We start from the raw sequence: 19540 nt of genomic DNA, 5'->3' as shown, positions 1-19540 counted from the left end.
TTTTATATCAAATTACGACGAACAGTGTGCGTTTTTGACATTCTGTAGAGTGGAATTTAATGTCACGTACACATGGTGTTTAACACGATATTATTGGGAGGTAAAATTAGTCAAAATCAGAAGGAAAGTTCTTATAATTATGTGTTGAGGAATGGGCAAGTACTTTCCCTTTCCATCGCCCTGTTAAATAGAAGTAGAAGCTATAGACAGTGGCTACCACGCATCCAGACACATCCTTCAGCCCTTCTTTGCAGTGAACCACACACTCTTTCAGTTACACGTGTCTCCGTTCGGATTGCATCACGTGCGTTGGTCACACATTCTTGTAACGTCTGTAAATTTCTATGGATTTGTTCCCATAGCCAGAAATCCAACGGATTCTGATCCGGCCTACAGCGAAGCCAAACTACTGGATTTCCGCAAGCAATCCAATGCTCATTGAACGCAGCGCATACATCATTGATACACATCACCTGTTAATGTGTTTGGTGAAGTGTATGGCCGTAGGAGTCTGTCTCAGAAAATTCCTGCCCATACACTGATACTGAAGTGGTCCTTATGCCTCACCTCCATTATTGATCGAGGATTTGCATCTGCGCACACGTTCATATTACGGTAACTTACTATGCCATCTCTTGTGACATTATACACCACCGAATTCTAGACTACAGATTACACGACTCGAGTAAAACGCCCCACGTCTCAATTTATTGGTTTCTAGACATATAATTATAGGTACTTTTATATTAGTTCTGGCCGAGATTACCTCTTGTAGGAATACGTAGTACTTTTTTTTTAAACATCCTATCTATGCACACAGATACTGTGACTGAAAAACTTCCTGTGTCTAATTATGATTTGTGATAATCGAAAACTGGTAGCAATAATAATAAAAGTTTTTCGTAGCACCTGATAGGGCTACTGCATGAGTTTCGGTAAATGAAACAACTGCAAACTGGTGGTAAAGAGCTACTCAATGTATTACAAAAATTCCACTTTACGTAATGAAAACGGTAACGAGGATCATCTTCAACACTATGCGCCTTACATATCTCCACGTTGTAAGTACTCGGCAAGCCAGGACTGTATGGGTTATACTAACACCTAACAAAACTTGCTGTTTTCTAATGCACTGACAAACAGCCTTGTAAAATCTGGAATATTCCACAAAGGAAGTTGTTCCTAGTGGATATGACGCATCGCCCTTTCCGTTTTTCGTCAGCCAAATTGTAAACGTACAGCATATCAGCTATGTGGATGTTGTACTTTTTGTAACTTGGCTACATGAAAGCTTTCTGTGGTCGCTCTAGCTATGTCCCCATTGACGGCGTACTGACCAGCCACTAACCGCCAGGCCAGAACAGTAATAATGACCAAACTGCGTACCTGGACACCAAGTCCGCAGACAAAACCTCATTTCTTGGCCTGAAACTTCTGCGCACCGTAGATGATCGAAGAACTATTGTTAAACTGTAATTTTATACGTAAGTTTTTTTTTCATTTCGAAAAGGAGGAAGAATAATGTGGGTCAAAGGTGACCAGAAGTAATTGAAAACAGTACAAATACTCGGGCCGCTCGAAGATAAGGAAGGAAATAGGTAGCGTTGTTTTTCAAAGAAAATATTCAGGCAACCGCGTAAGTGATTCAGAGAAACTAGAGAAAACCTTGGTATGTGTGGCTGTACGGGGATGAAAGTTGCACGGGTCAAAATAAAAATAAACCATTGAATTATTGAATCATATCACTGACATCGATTTGCATTAAGATTCTGAAACATATAATTTGAGATACGTTGCATAAATGCTTTGTCACGAGCGTTTATTTGCATTATAATAACACCTTGTCTTGACCACAATATTTATTCAGTTTATTACACCTTAGGCCTTTCGCTGATACACCTGTTTTAAAGGATCATATATATCGCACACAATTAATCTGTCCAACATACACAGATACACAGCACCTTGTCAGTCTTAATGTTGTGATATGTAGGTACGAAATCAACTGTGTTCAGACATAATTATCTTGGGGTTGAAGCTTTTTTTCCGTGTTTGCTTTAACAATACAGACCGCTACGGTCGCAGGTTCGAATCCTGCCTCGGGCAGGGATGTGTGTGATGTACTTAGGTTAGTTAGGTTTAATTAGTTCTAAGTTCTAGGCGACTGATGACCTCAGGAGTTAAGTCGCATAGTGCTCAGAGCCATTTGAACCATTTTAACAATACATATGTTTTGTGGATAGGGTCCGCCTTTATCAAAACACAATTTTGTTTTTTAACCCAAACATGTTTCACTGCAGTTGCAGCCTCTTCAGTGGGCTTTTATTTTATGGCTGTTAAAGATAAAGAATGTTCTTTACTGTTTGTATACATGTAACTATTTGTTTTTAATATGAAAAAACACAAAATTATGAATTCATACTTTTTTACCACATGGTGTGATTTTTCTGATGTATTGTGTTTCTACAGTGACTGTCCTGTTCCACAGTTTGTCATCTGCTACCACTTACACCTTAAAGTAGATAAATTGTTTAAGCCAAACTTACGATTTGAAAATTGTTATTTCTATGCCTGAAATTAATTAATTCTATATAATTGACACACGCACATAGAAGGCGGACCCTATCCAAAAACATATGTATTGTGTTCTAACATTAGTTAGGTTTAAGTAGTTCTAAGTTCTAGGGGAACTGATGACCTCAGCAGTTAAGTCCCATAGTGCTCAGAGATATTGACACATAACCAGCACGTATTCAGTAAATATCGTTCTTTTAACAATCGGCTCTTTATTCACACGAAGCAACGAGTCCACTCAATAAGGGATCTCAAGTTAATTCCATAGTATTTATAGATTTCCAGAAAGCTTATGACACAGTTTCCCATAAGAGTGCCGGCCGGAGTGGCCGAGCGGTTCTAGGCGCTATAGTCTGGAACCGCGCGACCGCTACGGCCGCAGGTTCGAATCCTGCCTCGGGCATGGATGTGTGTGATGTCCTTAGGTTAGTTAGGTTTAAGTAGTTCTAAGTTCTAGGGGAACTGATGACCTCAGCAGTTAAGTCCCATAGTGCTCAGAGCCATTTGAACCATTTTTTTGGAGTAGGGCCTCCGATGTGCGACTGGATTCGTGGTTTCCTGGCAGAGAGCCCACAGTTCGTAGTAACCGACGGGAAGTCATGGAGTGAGACGTGATATCTGGGTTTATTCTTAATCTATACAAACGATGTAGGAGACGATCCGTGCATCCCTCTTAGATTGTTTCCAGGTGATGGTGTCATTTGCTGTCTAGTAAAGTCATCAGAAGATCGAAACTAACTGAAAAATGATTTAGACGGATATCTGATCGTGCGAAGTGTGGCAATCGACTCTAAATAATAAAAAGTGTGTCATCCACACGACTGCCAGTTCGACTAAGTACCTGGAGGTTACAATTACAAAAAACTTAAACTGGGACCATCACATGGAGAATGTTTGGGGGAAGACGATCCAACGACAGCATTTAATTGATAAAACACGTAGAAGGTTCAACAGGTCTACTAGAGAGATTGCCTTCATGCCTACACTACTGTTGCCCGTCCTCTTCTACAGTAGTGGGATTGACGCAGAATGCTGAAAAGTTTCGAACGAGGGCCCAAGGAATGAAAGTACTCTTTTGGTTTATAGTGGACCTGGAGATGGCGTAAGTGTTGCGCCGAAACTAACCGTTTGAAATAAATTTCTTTGATAACGAGGCTATGTTCGTTCGTTTTCTTCATTTTGATTCACGGTTGGTCGATAATGGTTAAGGGGCCATGCTTGAAAATGACTGGGTTTTCATCTACCGAGATGTCACCGGCTGTAGAGGTCGTTACACGCGGTTGTATTCGCCTGTTTCAACATTCGATACGCCGGGGCAAGCTCAAGTATTACAAGGAATTTATTACTGTTTTGAAAGGAACTCAGAGAGGTTCGACTGCGCTTTACTCGGCGGCCGGCGCCCTCATTGCGAAACAGACAGCTGACGCCGGCGGATCGTGACGTGGTCGATGCAGTCAGTGGCAGCCGTTCGCGGAAGAAGCAGAACTAGTCCAGCCGCTCCCGTGACGGGTCGGGACGCCGCCAGAATGAGGACTCGCGGGAAACTGAAACTGCCTCTTCAAAAGGAAAAGCGACCAATGGAGCGACGCCCTATAACTAACGCACCCTTAAAAATTACTATCCAGAGTAAAATGTATTTAACATCTGCAGATGCTGCAAAATACACACGTGAATATTACATTATGCCGTTTCAAAATGTGGTGCTTCGGATTTCACTGTAATTTCCTCGTGCTATAATGTTTACGGTTTAGTTTTATTCACCTGTCAGCATTTTCTGAGACGGGTAATTATAAAGTTTTGATTTCCACCTCTACAAAAAGAAATTAAGTTTTAAAGTTATTTGTTTGCAGGTATACATCTGCAGTTCTGGTACACACTGAAATCTTCACGTCACGGTACCGTTGTAGGGGAACTCGGGGCAGAACGGGATAGCGGGGCACAATGGGAAATTGCTCTTTTCTAGACTGGACAGTGTTGCAACCTGTTGTATGGGCATGTAACTATTTCTCCGAATGGAAGGGGAGTGAGGGCAGCCATTCTGATTTAGTTTGAAGTGCGAGATCTAAGTGAATTGTTGTCTCTCACGTTACCGCGTCCGTTGTTCTAACGTTTAGTGAATTTCAACGCCAGGTAAGCTGTTAATTGTTAATTGTATACCCTAAAATGCCACGTTCCCTTAAAGGGCATGGCATTTGTTATACTTTAGTTATTTAATGCGTTTAATAAAACAATGTCAGGACAGAGACGTCAGGTGCAATGCAACTTAAGCCAAAAATATCAAACAGTACACCCAAAAAAACCAAAACAGAGGACTCAAAGACCTTAAGAAAAATAAAACGAAGAAGATGATGGAGAATAGAGAATCAGAGAGAGAGGATGCTGAGTGTCTCTACTGTGGGGACTTCTACTCCGTTTGTAACGAGGGCTGGGTCGCGTGCCAGAGTGGGCACACAATTCATGTGCTGGCATAGACAGTGAAGATGAAGAGTAAATACTGATTTTTGACTATTGTCGAAAGGGCTAGTAGTTAGTGGTTTGGTGGTTATTAAGCATTGTACATTTTTCATAATGACATTAAAATATTTCCTTATTTTGAAGAATGACTTTTTTTAATTGTTTAAATTACACATTCCTTAGTCTGAATTGCCTGTTATACAACATTTTGTCATAGTTTAATACGATATTCGTAATTCAAATTCAACGTTTATGCAATAATTTAACAAAAAATACCCTTATCCCATTCTGCCCCGTGGTTGGGGCGGAACGAGAAATATGCAAGACTTTCTTTGAAAAATTGTAAAAAATGCAAAATGTATTGTTTTAAGTGATTTTAAAATAAGGTACATTAGGTTACACTACAAGGTGTTTTTTATCACTTTAAGAAGTGTTTCCTTGTGTTCCCTTATTTTACAGAAATTGTTAAACATTAAGTATCCCGTTCCGCCCCGAGCTCCCCTATCCCACAGTAGAAGGCAAAATAATACGGCACACTCAACTGATAAAGCGGGATAATGTGCGGTCTTGTTTTCAGAAGCAGCAGAAATGTTGCTGCTGAGTTAAGTCAATCAAAATATTTTATTTAGCAGCCTCGATTTGCCTGACACCAGCTGAGTACGGATTCAGTGTCCGTCATTATAAGAAATAAATTTCCTCCTGGTTGAAGACTCTGATGATGATCTGTAGTGGAGCCCGATCACTCGACTGAATACTGCTACTTTCTTCAAAATAGGTATTTAATTTGTAGCTGAAATTATATTTTGTTAATTCATTTGTTTAATTAATTTGCATATGACCTCCAAGGAGCCAGAACTGAAACTCCTGACATAATATATGTTGTGCAGGTGACGATCCACAGCTCGTAAATATTTAAAGAAAATCATATTTAAGAGCAACCATGAACTGCTGATGACATAAACCTTGATTCGTTGCCAATTTAGATAGAAGCGACTATCATCAGGCAATATAAAATTTCGATCTAACGTGGTAGCGAGTTTTTCTTTATAAGCAACTGCTGGCGGTTCATTATTATGACTTCTGTTTAATCAGACATATATATAAAGTAGCTCGAATTTCAGGACTTTAGTCAGGAAGAATCAATACGCAAAGAAGTGGGATACGGAAGTACTAAGGAATGACGAGATACGTTTGAAGTTCTCTAACGTTATAGATACAGCAATAAGGAATAGCACAGTAGGCAGTACAGTTGAAGAGGAACGGACATCTCTAAAAAGGGCCATCACAGAAGTTGGGAAGGAAAACATAGGTACAAAGAAGGTAGCTGCGAAGAAACCATAGGTAACAGAAGAAATACTTCAGTTGATTGATGAAAGGAGGAAGTACAAGCATGTTCCGAGAAAATCAGGAATACAGAAATACAAGTCGCTGAGGAATGAAATAAATAGGAAGTGCAGGGAAGCTAAGACGAAATGGCTGCAGGAAAAATGTGAAGACATCGAAAAAGATATGATTGTCGGAAGGACAGACTCAGCATACAGGAAAGTGAAAACAATCTTTGGTGACATTAAAAGCAACGGTGGTAACATTAAGAGTGCAACGGGAATTCCACTGTTAAATGCAGAGGAGAGAGCAGATAGGTGGAAAGAATACATTGAAAGCCTCTATGAGGGTGAAGATTTGTCTGATGTGATAGAAGAAGAAACAGGAGTCGATTTCGAAGAGATAGGGGATCCAGTATTAGAATCGGAATTTAAAAGAGCTTTGGAGGACTTACGGTCACATAAGGCAGAAGGGATAGATAACATTCCATCAGAATTTCTAAAATCATTGGGGGAAGTGGCAACAAAACGACTATTCACGTTGGTGTGTAGAATATATGAGTCTGGCGATATACCATCTGACTTTCGGAAAAGCATCATCCACATAATTCCGAAGACGGCAAGAGCTGACAAGTGCGAGAATTATCGCACAATCAGCTTAACAGCTCATGCATCGAAGCTGCTTGCAAGAATAATATGCAGAAGAATGGAAAAGAAAATTGAGAATGCGCTAGGTGACGATCAGTTTGGCTTTAGGAAAAGTAAAGGGACGAGAGAGGCAATTCTGACGTTACGGCTAATAATGGAAGCAAGGCTAAAGAAAAATCAAGACACTTTCATAGGATTTGTCGACCTGGAAAAAGCGTTCGACAATATAAAATGGTGCAAGCTGTTCGAGATTCTGAAAAAAGTAGGGGTAAGCTATAGGGAGAGACGGGTCATATACAATATGTACAACAACCAAGAGGGAATAATAAGAGTGGACGATCAAGAACGAAGTGCTCGTATTAAAAAGGGTGTAAGACAAGGCTGTAGCCTTTCGCCCCTACTCTTCAATCTGTACATCGAGGAAGCAATGATGGAAATAAAAGAAAGGTTCAGGAGTGGAATTAAAATACAAGGTGCAAGGATATCAATGATACGATTCGTTGATGACATTGCTATCCTGACTGAAAGTGAAGAAGAATTAAATGATCTGCTGAACGGAATGAACAGTCTAATGAGTATACAGTGTGGTTTGAGAGTAAATCGGAGAAAGACGAAGGTAATGAGAAGTAGTAGAAATGAGAACAGCGAGAAACTTAACATCAGGATTGATGGTCACGAAGTCAATGAAGTTAAGGAATTCTGCTACCTAGGCAGTAAAATAACCAATGACGGACGGAGCAAGGAGGACATCAAAAGCAGACTCGCTATGGAAAAAAAGGCATTTCTGCCCAAGAGAAGTCTACTAATATCAAATACCGGCCTTAATTTGAGGAAGAAATTTCTGAGGATTTACGTCTGTAGTACAGCATTGTATGGCAGTGAAACATGGACTGTGGGAAAACCGGAACAGGAGAGAATCGAAGCATTTGAGATGTGGTGCTATAGACGAATGTTGAAAATTAGGTGGACTGATAAGGTAAGGAATGAGGAGGTTCTACGCAGAATCGGAGAGGAAAGGAATATGTGGTAAACACTGATAAGGAGAAGAGACAGGATGATAGGACATCTGCTAAGACATGTGGGAATGACTCCCATGGTACTAGAGGGAGCTGTAGAGGGTAAAAACTGCAGAGGAAGACAGAGATTGGAATACGTCAAGCAAATAATTGAGGACGTAGGTTGCAAGTGCTACTCTGAAATGAAGAGGTTAGCACAGGAAAGGAATTCGTGGCGGGCCGCATCAAACCAGCCAGTAGACCGATGAAAAAAAAAAAAAAAAAAAAAAAAGCTCGAATTTTATTTTCAGGCCATGAACGACTGATGTAAAATTTAAATGGATAGTGAATTTATTAGAAGCACATGTGAGTGATAGCGATATGATATAAGTTACTGTGATAATTTGTTTAACATAGGTGCATGAAACGAGTTTTCTTTGTCTTCCTTTGTGGCTACAGATCATTACGCAGGCTGAGCCTACCACTAAGACTGTTGGCAGGTAATACTATAAAACAGCGTATGATGGCTGCAGTTGTGGTTTTAGAATTTTTTTTGTTAGCTAAGGATCCGAAGAGCTACAGGACTACGAAGGCAAGAACACATGGAAATATGTTTCCAGTGCTGAAAATAAATAAAGAATATCTTTGAATAAAAGCAGACTGGATAGATTCGATGAGCCCCGTAAACAGAGTGTGTAGCAGAACAGTCCCACTTGCTAGTTACTGATTCCTGTTCGGTGGGAAGCAGCAATTGTGCGAAAACCAGTTCGTTGATTTTATTTATGAGAGCAACGAGACGGCTGCCCATTTAATACCATGTTAGTTGAACTGTGGAAAGTTTTATTCGCGGTGTAGTATCACCCATAAGCTACGCACCTACGTTCTATTCAGTCAAATTGGAGACTGGATCGATAAATTCATCCTGGCGTTGAGCGTGGTTTGCACTTCTGGATAGAGGATTATAAAACTAAACTAATGATTCATTTGATGTTTCTCTGGTCAATATTTTTGAACCATTGTAGAACTGAATAACGTACACAGTTTAGAGCCAAAAAGCGTGGATTGAGTACCTGCTAAGGCTTCAACAGGTTACCACGCATTTACATGACTGTATTTTTCAAGTTTTCCCCATGACTAAAGTAACGCAGTTGCTTGGATGTGCCAGTGTAAGATTCGTTGTGGGCTAGTCCCGAACAGTGCTCGAAGAGTAATTACTTTTGGCACAATAGCTATACTTTACTAGAAGTACCACTTTTGGCTAAACAGCAGAGCATCCTGTGACCTATAATAGGACGTTAATTACAGGATATGCATCCTGTCTCGATCACATGTATCTAGATCAATGTTCCCGTCAACTACACAAAAATGACAGATTGCACGAAAGTTTCTCAAATTTCACATTAGGTCATATGTTAACAGGGCGAAGCACTGATCTAAATAAAAGTAATCATGAATAGTGCCTTGCAATTAACATTGTTTATGTTTCAGGATGGTCTGTTATTTGACAGAAACTGGCAGTTTTAATATGGTGACAGGCAGATATTGTACTAAATCACGAGTTTAAAAAAATATTTAAAAACTCCGAATCACAACGTCATTGAAGCAACAATTCATTTTGACGCCATTTAAAGGTGTCGATTTATAGACGTCATTTATCAGATATAGAATTGCAACTTATCACAATACCTGCGAATGGCATAGAAACCGTCTATAAGGATAAGAACGTTGTGCTGTCGGCTTGAGAAAGGTGGCTCCCAGAGAGAACTGTAACGTACAAGCTTACTGCTTGATACAGAGAGACTGGGTCTAGCAATAAAATACCACACAATGCGCACTTGTAGATGAACATTGTTTCTATGACTATTTTCATTCTTTAGAGAGTATATCCGCATCGAACGGCCATCTCTCTTCAATATGCATAGGTTCCAGTACCTCGCATCACAGACTTGGCACAAGCCATCGCATCATAATCGAAACGCAAGGTGTCATTTATATACGTGTCCTAGCTGTACGCAACCATAAAAAAATATTCCCTGATCCGTTACCTGTTGTTGTTGCCCGCGTCTGGAACAAGCTGCCCTGTACTCTGCGCACAGTTCAGTGCCGTGGTGTCAGCGCTTACGCAAAAAAACAACGTATTTTTTCCATCTCCCTCCGTCAAATAGTAAAGCAAATACTTCTGTCTTCTCCCAGTTACGCTTCTCTATATTTTCACTCCTCAGACAGTTACACTACTTTCTTTTTGCCTATCTCTATTATTTGTGTTTGATTACGTTACACTTTTTCTCCCCATCCCACCCTCTTCTTTCGGATCCATTACTTATAGCTAGTCCTGATAGTTTAAACCCACCTCCCTGTGTTTCTTCTGCGCTATTTAGTCATAGTAATTTATGAATGGTGGACATTAAATGTACCTTACAACATTCTTAATGTGCTGAAAGTAATGTAAATTTTGCTACCACGGGTATCCACAGCATCTAATCAGTACATTAGCCTTTGTAGACTGTATTGTGTTTGATTAAAATCGTGCTATTAGCTAATTTCGGCCGTGAGGCATTATCAGTCACATTTACTATATCACGATATGTAATACACAACATAGCAAATGTGACTCACGGCCGAAACTAGCTAATAGTACTATTTTACGAGGGCTGTTTGGAAAGTAGAGGCCGGCCGGTGTGGCCGTGCGGTTATAGGCGCTACAGTCTGGAACCGAGCGACCGCTATGGTCGCAGGTTCGAATCCTGCCTCGGGCATGGATGTGTGTGATGTCCTTAGGTTAGTTAGATTTAATTAGTTCTAAGTTCTAGGCGTCTGATGACCTCAGAAGTTAAGTCGCATAGTGCTCAGAGCCATTTGAACCATTTTTTGGAAAGTAAGGTCCGTTCGGTCGCGAAATGGAAACCACAGTCAAAATCAAAAACTTTTTATGCGCAAAAGTTAGCCACATCTTCCAGCAACCTCTCTAAATAGTAACTGCTCTGACTTAGAGATTTGTTGTGGCCTTGTACAAAGTTTTCAGTACCCTCGTCACAGAAAGCAGACGCCTGTGCTTTCTGCCAGTTCTCTAAGCTGGTCGGCCTTTCGGCCGTTTTGCCAGAATGTTGTCTTCGTAGCCAGCGGTTCAGGTGAGGAGAGATAAACCGTGGAGGGAGCCAATTAAGGGCCGCATTATGGGTGAACAAACACTTCCCATCGAAAACGCTGCAGGAGTGTCTTCATTAGCCCTGCAGAACGCGGCTGAAACGCGTAACACTTACGTTGTGTGGGCTGCATAGCTTCAGGCGAAATCTCTCACCAGATCCACAAAAAAAAAAAAAAAAAAAAAAAAAGGCTCGGAGCACCTATTGGACTTAACATTTGAGGTCATCAGTCCCCTAGAACTTAGAGCTATTTGTTTGAACCTAACTAACCTAAAGACATCACACACATCCATGCCCAAGGCAGGATTCGAACCTGATCGCCTAGAACCGCTCGGCCACCGCAGCCGGCCCAGATCCACATACTCGGCAGGAGACCCTGTTGTTGTAGGCATCTCTGCACGATCACTTTGGGCTCTGAACTGAAAAGAGCGACGTGAAGCGATCGACAGGCACGCAAAAGACGCCGCCCATCACATCTTTGCAAAGTTCCATCGGATTTTCACAAAAAATGGTTCAAATGGCTTTGATCATTATGGGACTTAACTTCTCTGGTCATCAGTCCCCTAGAACTTAGAACTACTTAAACCTAACTAACCTAAGAACATCACACACATCCATGCCCAAGGCAGGATTCAAACCTGCGACTGTAGCGGTCGCGCAGTTCCAGACTGTAGTACCTAGAACCGCTCGGCTACTCCGGCCGGCTGGATTTTCACAGTGGTTTCCATTTAGCGCCAAACCGGACCTTACTTTCCGAATACGCCTCGTAATAAAGCACAACACAGCCTACAATGGACAACGTATTCTATTTAGAATGTCAATTATGTAGAATCCCTGGTTAGTTGTAACAGAATACCCGATGGCCCTAATACTGCAAGATTAAATAAGTAAATGAATAAATTTAAAAAGTCAATATTAAAATAGGAGAGATCAGGAAATATCACGAAGCGTATGAGCAGTTAGATTTCTTTCTCATATCATCCGCGAACGGGCTAGGAGAGAGGGTGGAGGATAACATCTACCTGCCGTCCTGACCCAGAAATCGAACGGAAGCTTTTAGAGCAGAATGGAGTTGCAGAATGCGCCAGCGATATGCACGCTTGCAGATGTGAGCCGCGGGGAGACTTACCGCGAGCAGGCAGCAGCAGGGTCCCCTGAGGAGCGCCATGTCCTTGGGAATGGGCGGCCGGCGCGCGTCCTTCGCCGGGTTCAAGGTGGCAGCAAGTGGATCGCGGTGGCCACGCGGGTCGTCGGCCGTCGTAGCACTGTGCGGATCCAGGCCGCCGCACCTGGCGGCCGGCCGGCGTACGGTACCTCCGGCTCTGCCCCTCCTCTGGGAGGGGTGCGCGCCGACGCCTCACCACCGTCACACGGACGCGCCGCTGGCACAGGAATTTCCCACCGAACACTCCGCGTTCGCACTACGTGGGGTCCCACCCAGTCGGAAATGACAGTGATGGAAACATCTACACCTGCATCTGGATCTACGATGAAACCTTCCCGTCTCCTCTGTACCTCTTGTGTTACTGATAACCTTCCCTTTTACAACAAACTATGTAACCTTTTCTTAGGATTTCTTTCTCTTGCTTAATAATAACAAATGAAATCTTCCATTTGAAATTTATTCTCTTTCTCTAACCTCGCATACAAATGTAATTGCTGCTTATTAAAAGTGATTTTCTCATTATTTCGACGAAACATAGAATGTGTCGTCGTCGTGGCCCTCAGTCGTTATCTGCAATAACCCAAAACTGTTCCTTACCTTTTTTACTGTTACTGGATCGCCATCTGACTGCTACATCGAACTGCGACATGAATATACTTTATCATACCTAACACTTGGTTCAAGAATCATAAAAGAAGGTTGTATACATGGAAGAAACCTGGAGATACTGACAGGTTTCAGATAGATTATATAATGGTAAGACAGAAATTCAAGAACCAGGTTTTAAATTGTAAGACACTTCCAGGGGCAGATGTGGACTCTGACCACAATCTATTGGTTATGAACTGTAGATTAAAACTGAAGAAACTGCAAAAAGGTGGGAATTTAAGGAGATGGGATCTGGATAAACTGAAAGAACCAGAGGTTGTACAGAGTTTCAGGAAGAGCATAAGGGAACAATTGACAGGAATGGGGGAATGAAATACAGTAGAAGAAGAATGGGTAGCTCTGAGGGATGAAGCAGTGAAGGCAGCAGAGGATCAAGTAGGTAAAAAGACGAGGGCTAGTAGAAATCCTTGGGTAACAGAAGAAATATTGAATTTAACTGATGAAAGGAGAAAATATAAAAACGCAGTAAATGAAGCAGGCAAAATGGAATACAAACGTCACAAAAATGAGATCGTGAGGAAGTGCAAAATGTCTAAGCAGGGATGGCTAGAGGACAAATATAAGGATGTAGAGGCTTATCTCACTAGGGGTAAGATAGATACTGCCTACAGGAAAATTAAAGAGACCTTTGGAGAAAAGAGAACCACTTGTATGAATATCAAGAGATCTGATAGAAACCCAGTTCTAAGCAAAGAGGGGAAAGCAGAGAGGTGGAAGGAGTATATAGAGGGTCTATACAAGGGCGATGTACTTGAGGATAATATTATGGAAATGAAAGAGGATGTAGATGAAGATGAAATGGGAGATACGATACTGCGTGAAGAGTTTGACAGAGCACTGAAAGACCTGAGTCGAAACAAGGCCCCGGGAGTAGAAAACATTCCATTAGAACTACTGACGACCTTGGGAGAGCCAGTCCTGACAAAACTCTACCATCTAGTGAGCAAGATGTATGAGACAGGCGAAATACCCTCAGACTTCAAGAAGAATATAATCACTCAAGTCCCAAAGAAAGCAGGTGTTGACAGATGTGAAAATTACCGAACTATCAGTTTAATAAGTCACGGCTGCAAAATGCTAACGCGAATGGAAATCTGGAAGAAGCCGAACTCGGTGAAGATCAGTTTGGATTCCGTAGAAATATTGGAACACGTGAGGCAATACTGACCCTACGACTTATCTTAGAAGAAAGATTAAGGAAAGGCAAACCTACGTTTCTAGCATTTGTAGACTTAGAGAAAGCTTTTGACAATGTTGACTGGAATACTATCTTTCAAATTCTAAAGGTGGCAGCGGTAAAATACAGGGAGCGAAAGGCTATTTACAATTTGTACAGAAACCAGATGGCAGTTATAAGAGTCGAGGGGCACGAAAGGGAAGCAGTGGTTTGGAAGAGAGTGAGACAGGGTTGTAGCCTCCCCCCATGTTATTCAATCTGTATATTGAGCAAGCAATGAAGCAAACAAAAGAAAAAATCAGAGTAGGTATTAAAATCCATGGAGGAGAAATAAAAATTTTGAGGTTCGCCGATGGCATTGTAATTCTGTCAGAGACAGCAAAGGACTTAGAAGAGCAGTTGAACGGAATGGATGGTGTCTTGAAGGGAGGATATAAGACGAACATCAACAAAAGCAAAACGAGGATAATGGAATGTAGTCGAATTATGTCGGGTGATGTTGAGGGAATTAGATTAGGAAATGAGACACTTAAAGTAGTAAAGGAGTTTTGCTATTTGGAGGGCAAAATAACTGATGATGGTCGAAGTAGAGAGGATATCAAATGTAGACTGGCAATGGTAAGGAAAGCGTTTCTGAAGAAGAGAAATTTGTTAACATCAATTGTAGATTTAAGTGTCAGGAAGTAGTTTCTGAAAGTGTTTGTATGGAGTGTAGCCATGTATGGAAGTGAAACATGGACGATAACAAGTTTGGACAAGAAGAGAATAGAAGCTTTCGAAATGTGGTGCGACAGAAGAATGCTGAAGATTAGACGGGTACATCGTACAACTAACGAGGAGGTATTGAATAGGATTGGTGAGAAGAGAAGTTAGTGGCACAACTTGACTAGAAGAAGGGATCGGTTGGTAGGACATGTGCTGAGGCATCAAGGGATCACCAATTTAGTATTGGAGGGCAGCGTGGAGGGTAAAAATCGTAGAGCGAGACCAAGAGATGAATACACTAAGCAGATTCAGAAGGATGTAGGTTGCAGTAGGTACTGGGAGATGAAGAAGCTTGCACAGGATAGAGTAGGATGGAGAGCTGCATCAAACTAGTCTCAGGACTGAAGACCACAACAAAAACATTATGTTCGAGTATAATGACTTTTCTGGAGACTATAAATCTACTTTGTAGGAATGAGGATTTGTTTCGAGAAAGACGATCGTGTGAAACCCAGCTCGCGCTATTCGTCCACGAGACTCAGAGGGCCATAGACACCGGTTCCCAGGTAGATGCCGTGTTTCTTGACTTCCTCAAGGCGTTTGATACAGTTCTCCACAGACGTTTAATGAACAAAGTAAGAACATATGGACTGTCAGACAAATTGTGTGATTGGTTTGAAGAGTTCCTAGATAACAAAACGCAGCATGTCATTCTCAGTGGAGAGAAGTCTTCCGAAGTAATAGTGATTTCAGGTGTGCCGCAGGGGACCGTTGCTATTCACAATACATATAAATGACCTTGTGGATAACATCGGAAGTTCACTGAAGCCTTTTGCAGATGATGATGTAGTATATCGAGAGGTTGTAAGAATGGAAAATTGTACTGAAATGCAGTAGGATCTGCAACGAATTGACGCATGGTGGGGGAATGGCAATTGAATCACAATGTAGACAAGTGTAGTGTGCTGCGAATACGTAAAAATAAAGATCCTTTATCATTTAGCTACAGTATAGCAGGTCAGCAAGTGGAAGTAGTTAATTCCATAAATTAATTATCTGGGAGTAGGCATTAGGAGTGATTTAAAATGGAATGACCATATAAAATTAATCGTAGGTGAAGCAGATGCCAGACTGAGATTCATCTACATCTACATCTATACTCCGCGAGCCACCTTACGGTGTGTGGCGGAGGGTACTTATTGTACCACTATCTGATCCCCCCTTCCCTGTTCCATTCACGAATTGTGCGTGGGAAGAACGACTGCTTGTAAGTCTCCGTATTTGCTCTAATTTCTCGGATCTTTTCGTTGTGATCATTACGCGAGATATATGTGGGCGGTAGTAATATGTTGCCCATCTCTTCCCGGAATGTGCTCTCTCGTAATTTCGATAATAAACCTCTCCGTATTGCGTAACGCCTTTCTTGAAGTGTCCGCCACTGGAGCTTGTTCAGCATCTCCGTAACGCTCTCGCGCTGACTAAATGTCCCCATGACGAATCGCGCTGCTTTTCGCTGGATCATGTCTATCTCTTCTATTAATCCAACCTGGTAAGGGTCCCATACTGATGAGCAATACTCAAGAATCGGACGAACAAGCGTTTTGTAAGCTACTTCTTTCGTCGATGAGTCACATTTTCTTAGAATTCTTCCTATGAATCTCAACCTGGCGCCTGCTTTTCCCACTATTTGTTTTATGTGATCATTCCACTTCAGATCGCTCCGGATAGTAACTCCTAAGTATTTTACGGTCGTTACCGCTTCCAATGATTTACCACCTATGGCATAATCGTACTGGAATGGATTTCTGCCCCTATGTATGCGCATTATATTACATTTATCTACGTTTAGGGAAAGCTGCCAGCTGTCGCACCATGCATTAATCCTCTGCAGGTCTTCCTGGAGTACGTACGAGTCTTCTGATGTTGCTACTTTCTTGTAGACAACCGTGTCATCTGCAAATAGCCTCACGGAGCTACCAATGTTGTCAACTAAGTCATTTATGTATATTGTAAACAATAAAGGTCCTATCACGCTTCCTTGCGGTACTCCCGAAATTACCTCTACATCTGCAGATTTTGAACCGTTAAGAATGACATGTTGTGTTCTTTCTTCTAGGAAATCCTGAATCCAATCACAAACCTGGTCCGATATTCCGTAAGCTCGTATTTTTTTCACTAAACGTAAGTGCGGAACCGTATCAAATGCCTTCCTGAAGTCCAGGAATACGGCATCAATCTGCTCGCCAGTGTCTACGGCACTGTGAATTTCTTGGGCAAATAGGGCGAGCTGAGTTTCACATGATCTCTGTTTGCGGAATCCATGTTGGTTATGATGAAGGAGATTTGTATTATCTAAGAACGTCATAATACGAGAACACAAAACATGTTCCATTATTCTACAACAGATTGACGTAAGCGAAATAGGCCTATAATTATTCGCATCTGATTTATGACCCTTCTTGAAAATGGGAACGACCTGCGCTTTCTTCCAGTCGCTAGGTACTTTACGTTCTTCCAGCGATCTACGATAAATTGCTGATAGAAAGGGGGCAAGTTCTTTAGCATAATCACTGTAGAATCTTAAGGGTATCTCGTCTGGTCCGGATGCTTTTCTGCTACTAAGTGATAGCAGTTGTTTTTCAATTCCGATATCGTTTATTTCAATATTTTCCATTTTGGCGTCCGTGCGACGGCTGAAGTCAGGGACCGTGTTACGATTTTCCGCAGTGAAACAGTTTCGGAACACTGAATTCAGTATTTCTGCCTTTCTTCGGTCGTCCTCTGTTTCGGTGCCATCGTGGTCAACGAGTGACTGAATAGGGGATTTAGATCCGCTTACCGATTTTACATATGACCAAAACTTTTTAGGGTTCTTGTTTAGATTGTTTGCCAATGTTTTATGTTCGAATTCGTTGAATGCTTCTCTCATTGCTCTCTTTACGCTCTTTTTCGCTTCGTTCAGCTTTTCCTTATCGGCTATGATTCGACTACTCTTAAACCTATGATGAAGCTTTCTTTGTTTCCGTAGTACCTTTCGTACATGATTGTTATACCACGGTGGATCTTTCCCCTCGCTTTGGACCTTAGTCGGTACGAACTTATCTAAGGCGTACTGGACGATGTTTCTGAATTTTTCCCTTTTTGTTCCACATCCTCTTCCTCAGAAATGAACGTTTGATGGTGGTCACTCAGATATTCTGCGATTTGTGCCCTATCACTCTTGTTAAGCAAATATATTTTCCTTCCTTTCTTGGCATTTCTTATTACACTTGTAGTCATTGATGCAACCACTGACTTATGATCACTGATACCCTCTTCTACATTCACGGAGTCGAAAAGTTCCGGTCTATTTGTTGCTATGAGGTCTAAAACGTTAGCTTCACGAGTTGGTTCTCTAACTATCTGCTCGAAGTAATTCTCGGACAAGGCAGTCAGGATAATGTCACAAGAGTCTCTGTCCCTGGCTCCAGTTCTGATTGTGTGACTATCCCATTCTATACCTGGTAGATTGAAGTCTCCCCCTATTACAATAGTATGATCACGAAACTTCTTCACGGCGTTCTGCAGGTTCTCTCTGAGGCGCTCAACTACTACGGTTGCTGATGCAGGTGGTCTATAGAAGCATCCGACTATCATATCTGACCCACCTTTGATACTTAGCTTAACCCAGATTATTTCACATTCGCATTCGCTAATAACTTCACTGGATATTATTGAATTCTTTACTGCTATAAATACTCCTCCACCATTGGCGTTTATCCTATCCTTGCGGTATATATTCCATTCTGTGTCTAGGATTTCGTTACTGTTCACTTCCGGTTTTAACCAACTTTCCGTTCCTAATACTATATGCGCACTATTTCCTTCAATAAGAGATACTAATTCAGGAACCTTGCCCTGGATACTCCTGCAGTTTACCAATATTACGTTAACTTTTCCTGTTTTTGGTCTCTGAGGACGGACGTTCTTTATCAACGATGATAATGTCCTCTCTGGTAAGCCGTCAGGTATTTTATCGTTTCGCCCAAGGGGGGGTCCCTCTAACCTAAAAAACCCCCGTGTGCACGCCACACGTACTCTGCTACCCTAGTAGCTGCTTCCGGTGTGTAGTGCACGCCTGACCTGTCTAGGGGGGCCCTACAGTTCTCCACCCAATAACGGAGGTCGATGAATTTGCAACCATTATAGTCGCAGAGTCGTCTGAGCCTCTGGTTTAGACCCTCCACACGGCTCCAAACCAGAGGACCGCGATCGACTCTGGGCACTATGCTGCAGATATTAAGCTCAGCTTGCACTCCGCGTGCGATGCTGGTTGTCTTCACCAAATCAGCCAGCCGCCGGAAGGAACCAAGGATGGCCTCAGAACCCAAGCGGCAGGCGTCATTCGTTCCGACATGTGCTACTATCTGCAGCCGGTCACACCCAGTGCGTTCGATAGCTGCCGGAAGGCATTAGGAGTGATTTAAAATGGAATGACCACATAAAGTTAATCGTCGGTAAAGCAGATGCCAGACTGAGATTCATTGGAAGAATCCTAAGGAAATGCAGTCCGAAAACAAAGGAAGTAGGTTACAGTACACTTGTTCGCCCACTCCTTGACTACTGATCACCGCTGTAGGATCAGTACCAGATAGGTTTGATAGAAGAAGTAGAGAGGATCCAACGGAGAGCAGCGCGCTTCGTTACAG

General features: G+C 41.9%; 1 protein-coding gene across 1 annotated transcript in view; it reads right to left on the bottom strand.

Annotated features, from left to right (window-relative positions):
* LOC126190989 (uncharacterized) overlaps window positions 1-12390 on the bottom strand; it is a 443417-nt gene extending 431027 nt beyond the window's left edge. The window contains exon 1 of the mRNA XM_049931665.1: window positions 12266-12390. Coding sequence (XP_049787622.1) covers window positions 12266-12304 — 39 coding nt within the window. The 5' untranslated portion in view covers window positions 12305-12390. The remainder of the gene's footprint in view (window positions 1-12265) is intronic.
* Window positions 12391-19540: the final 7150 nt, after the last annotated feature.

This window comes from Schistocerca cancellata, chromosome 6 (genome assembly GCF_023864275.1).
Source record: "Schistocerca cancellata isolate TAMUIC-IGC-003103 chromosome 6, iqSchCanc2.1, whole genome shotgun sequence".
In the NCBI taxonomy this organism is placed as follows: Eukaryota; Metazoa; Arthropoda; class Insecta; order Orthoptera; family Acrididae; genus Schistocerca; species Schistocerca cancellata.
The sequence above is the reverse complement of the archived record's forward strand: the minus strand, read 5'-3'. Positions and strand labels throughout refer to the sequence as shown.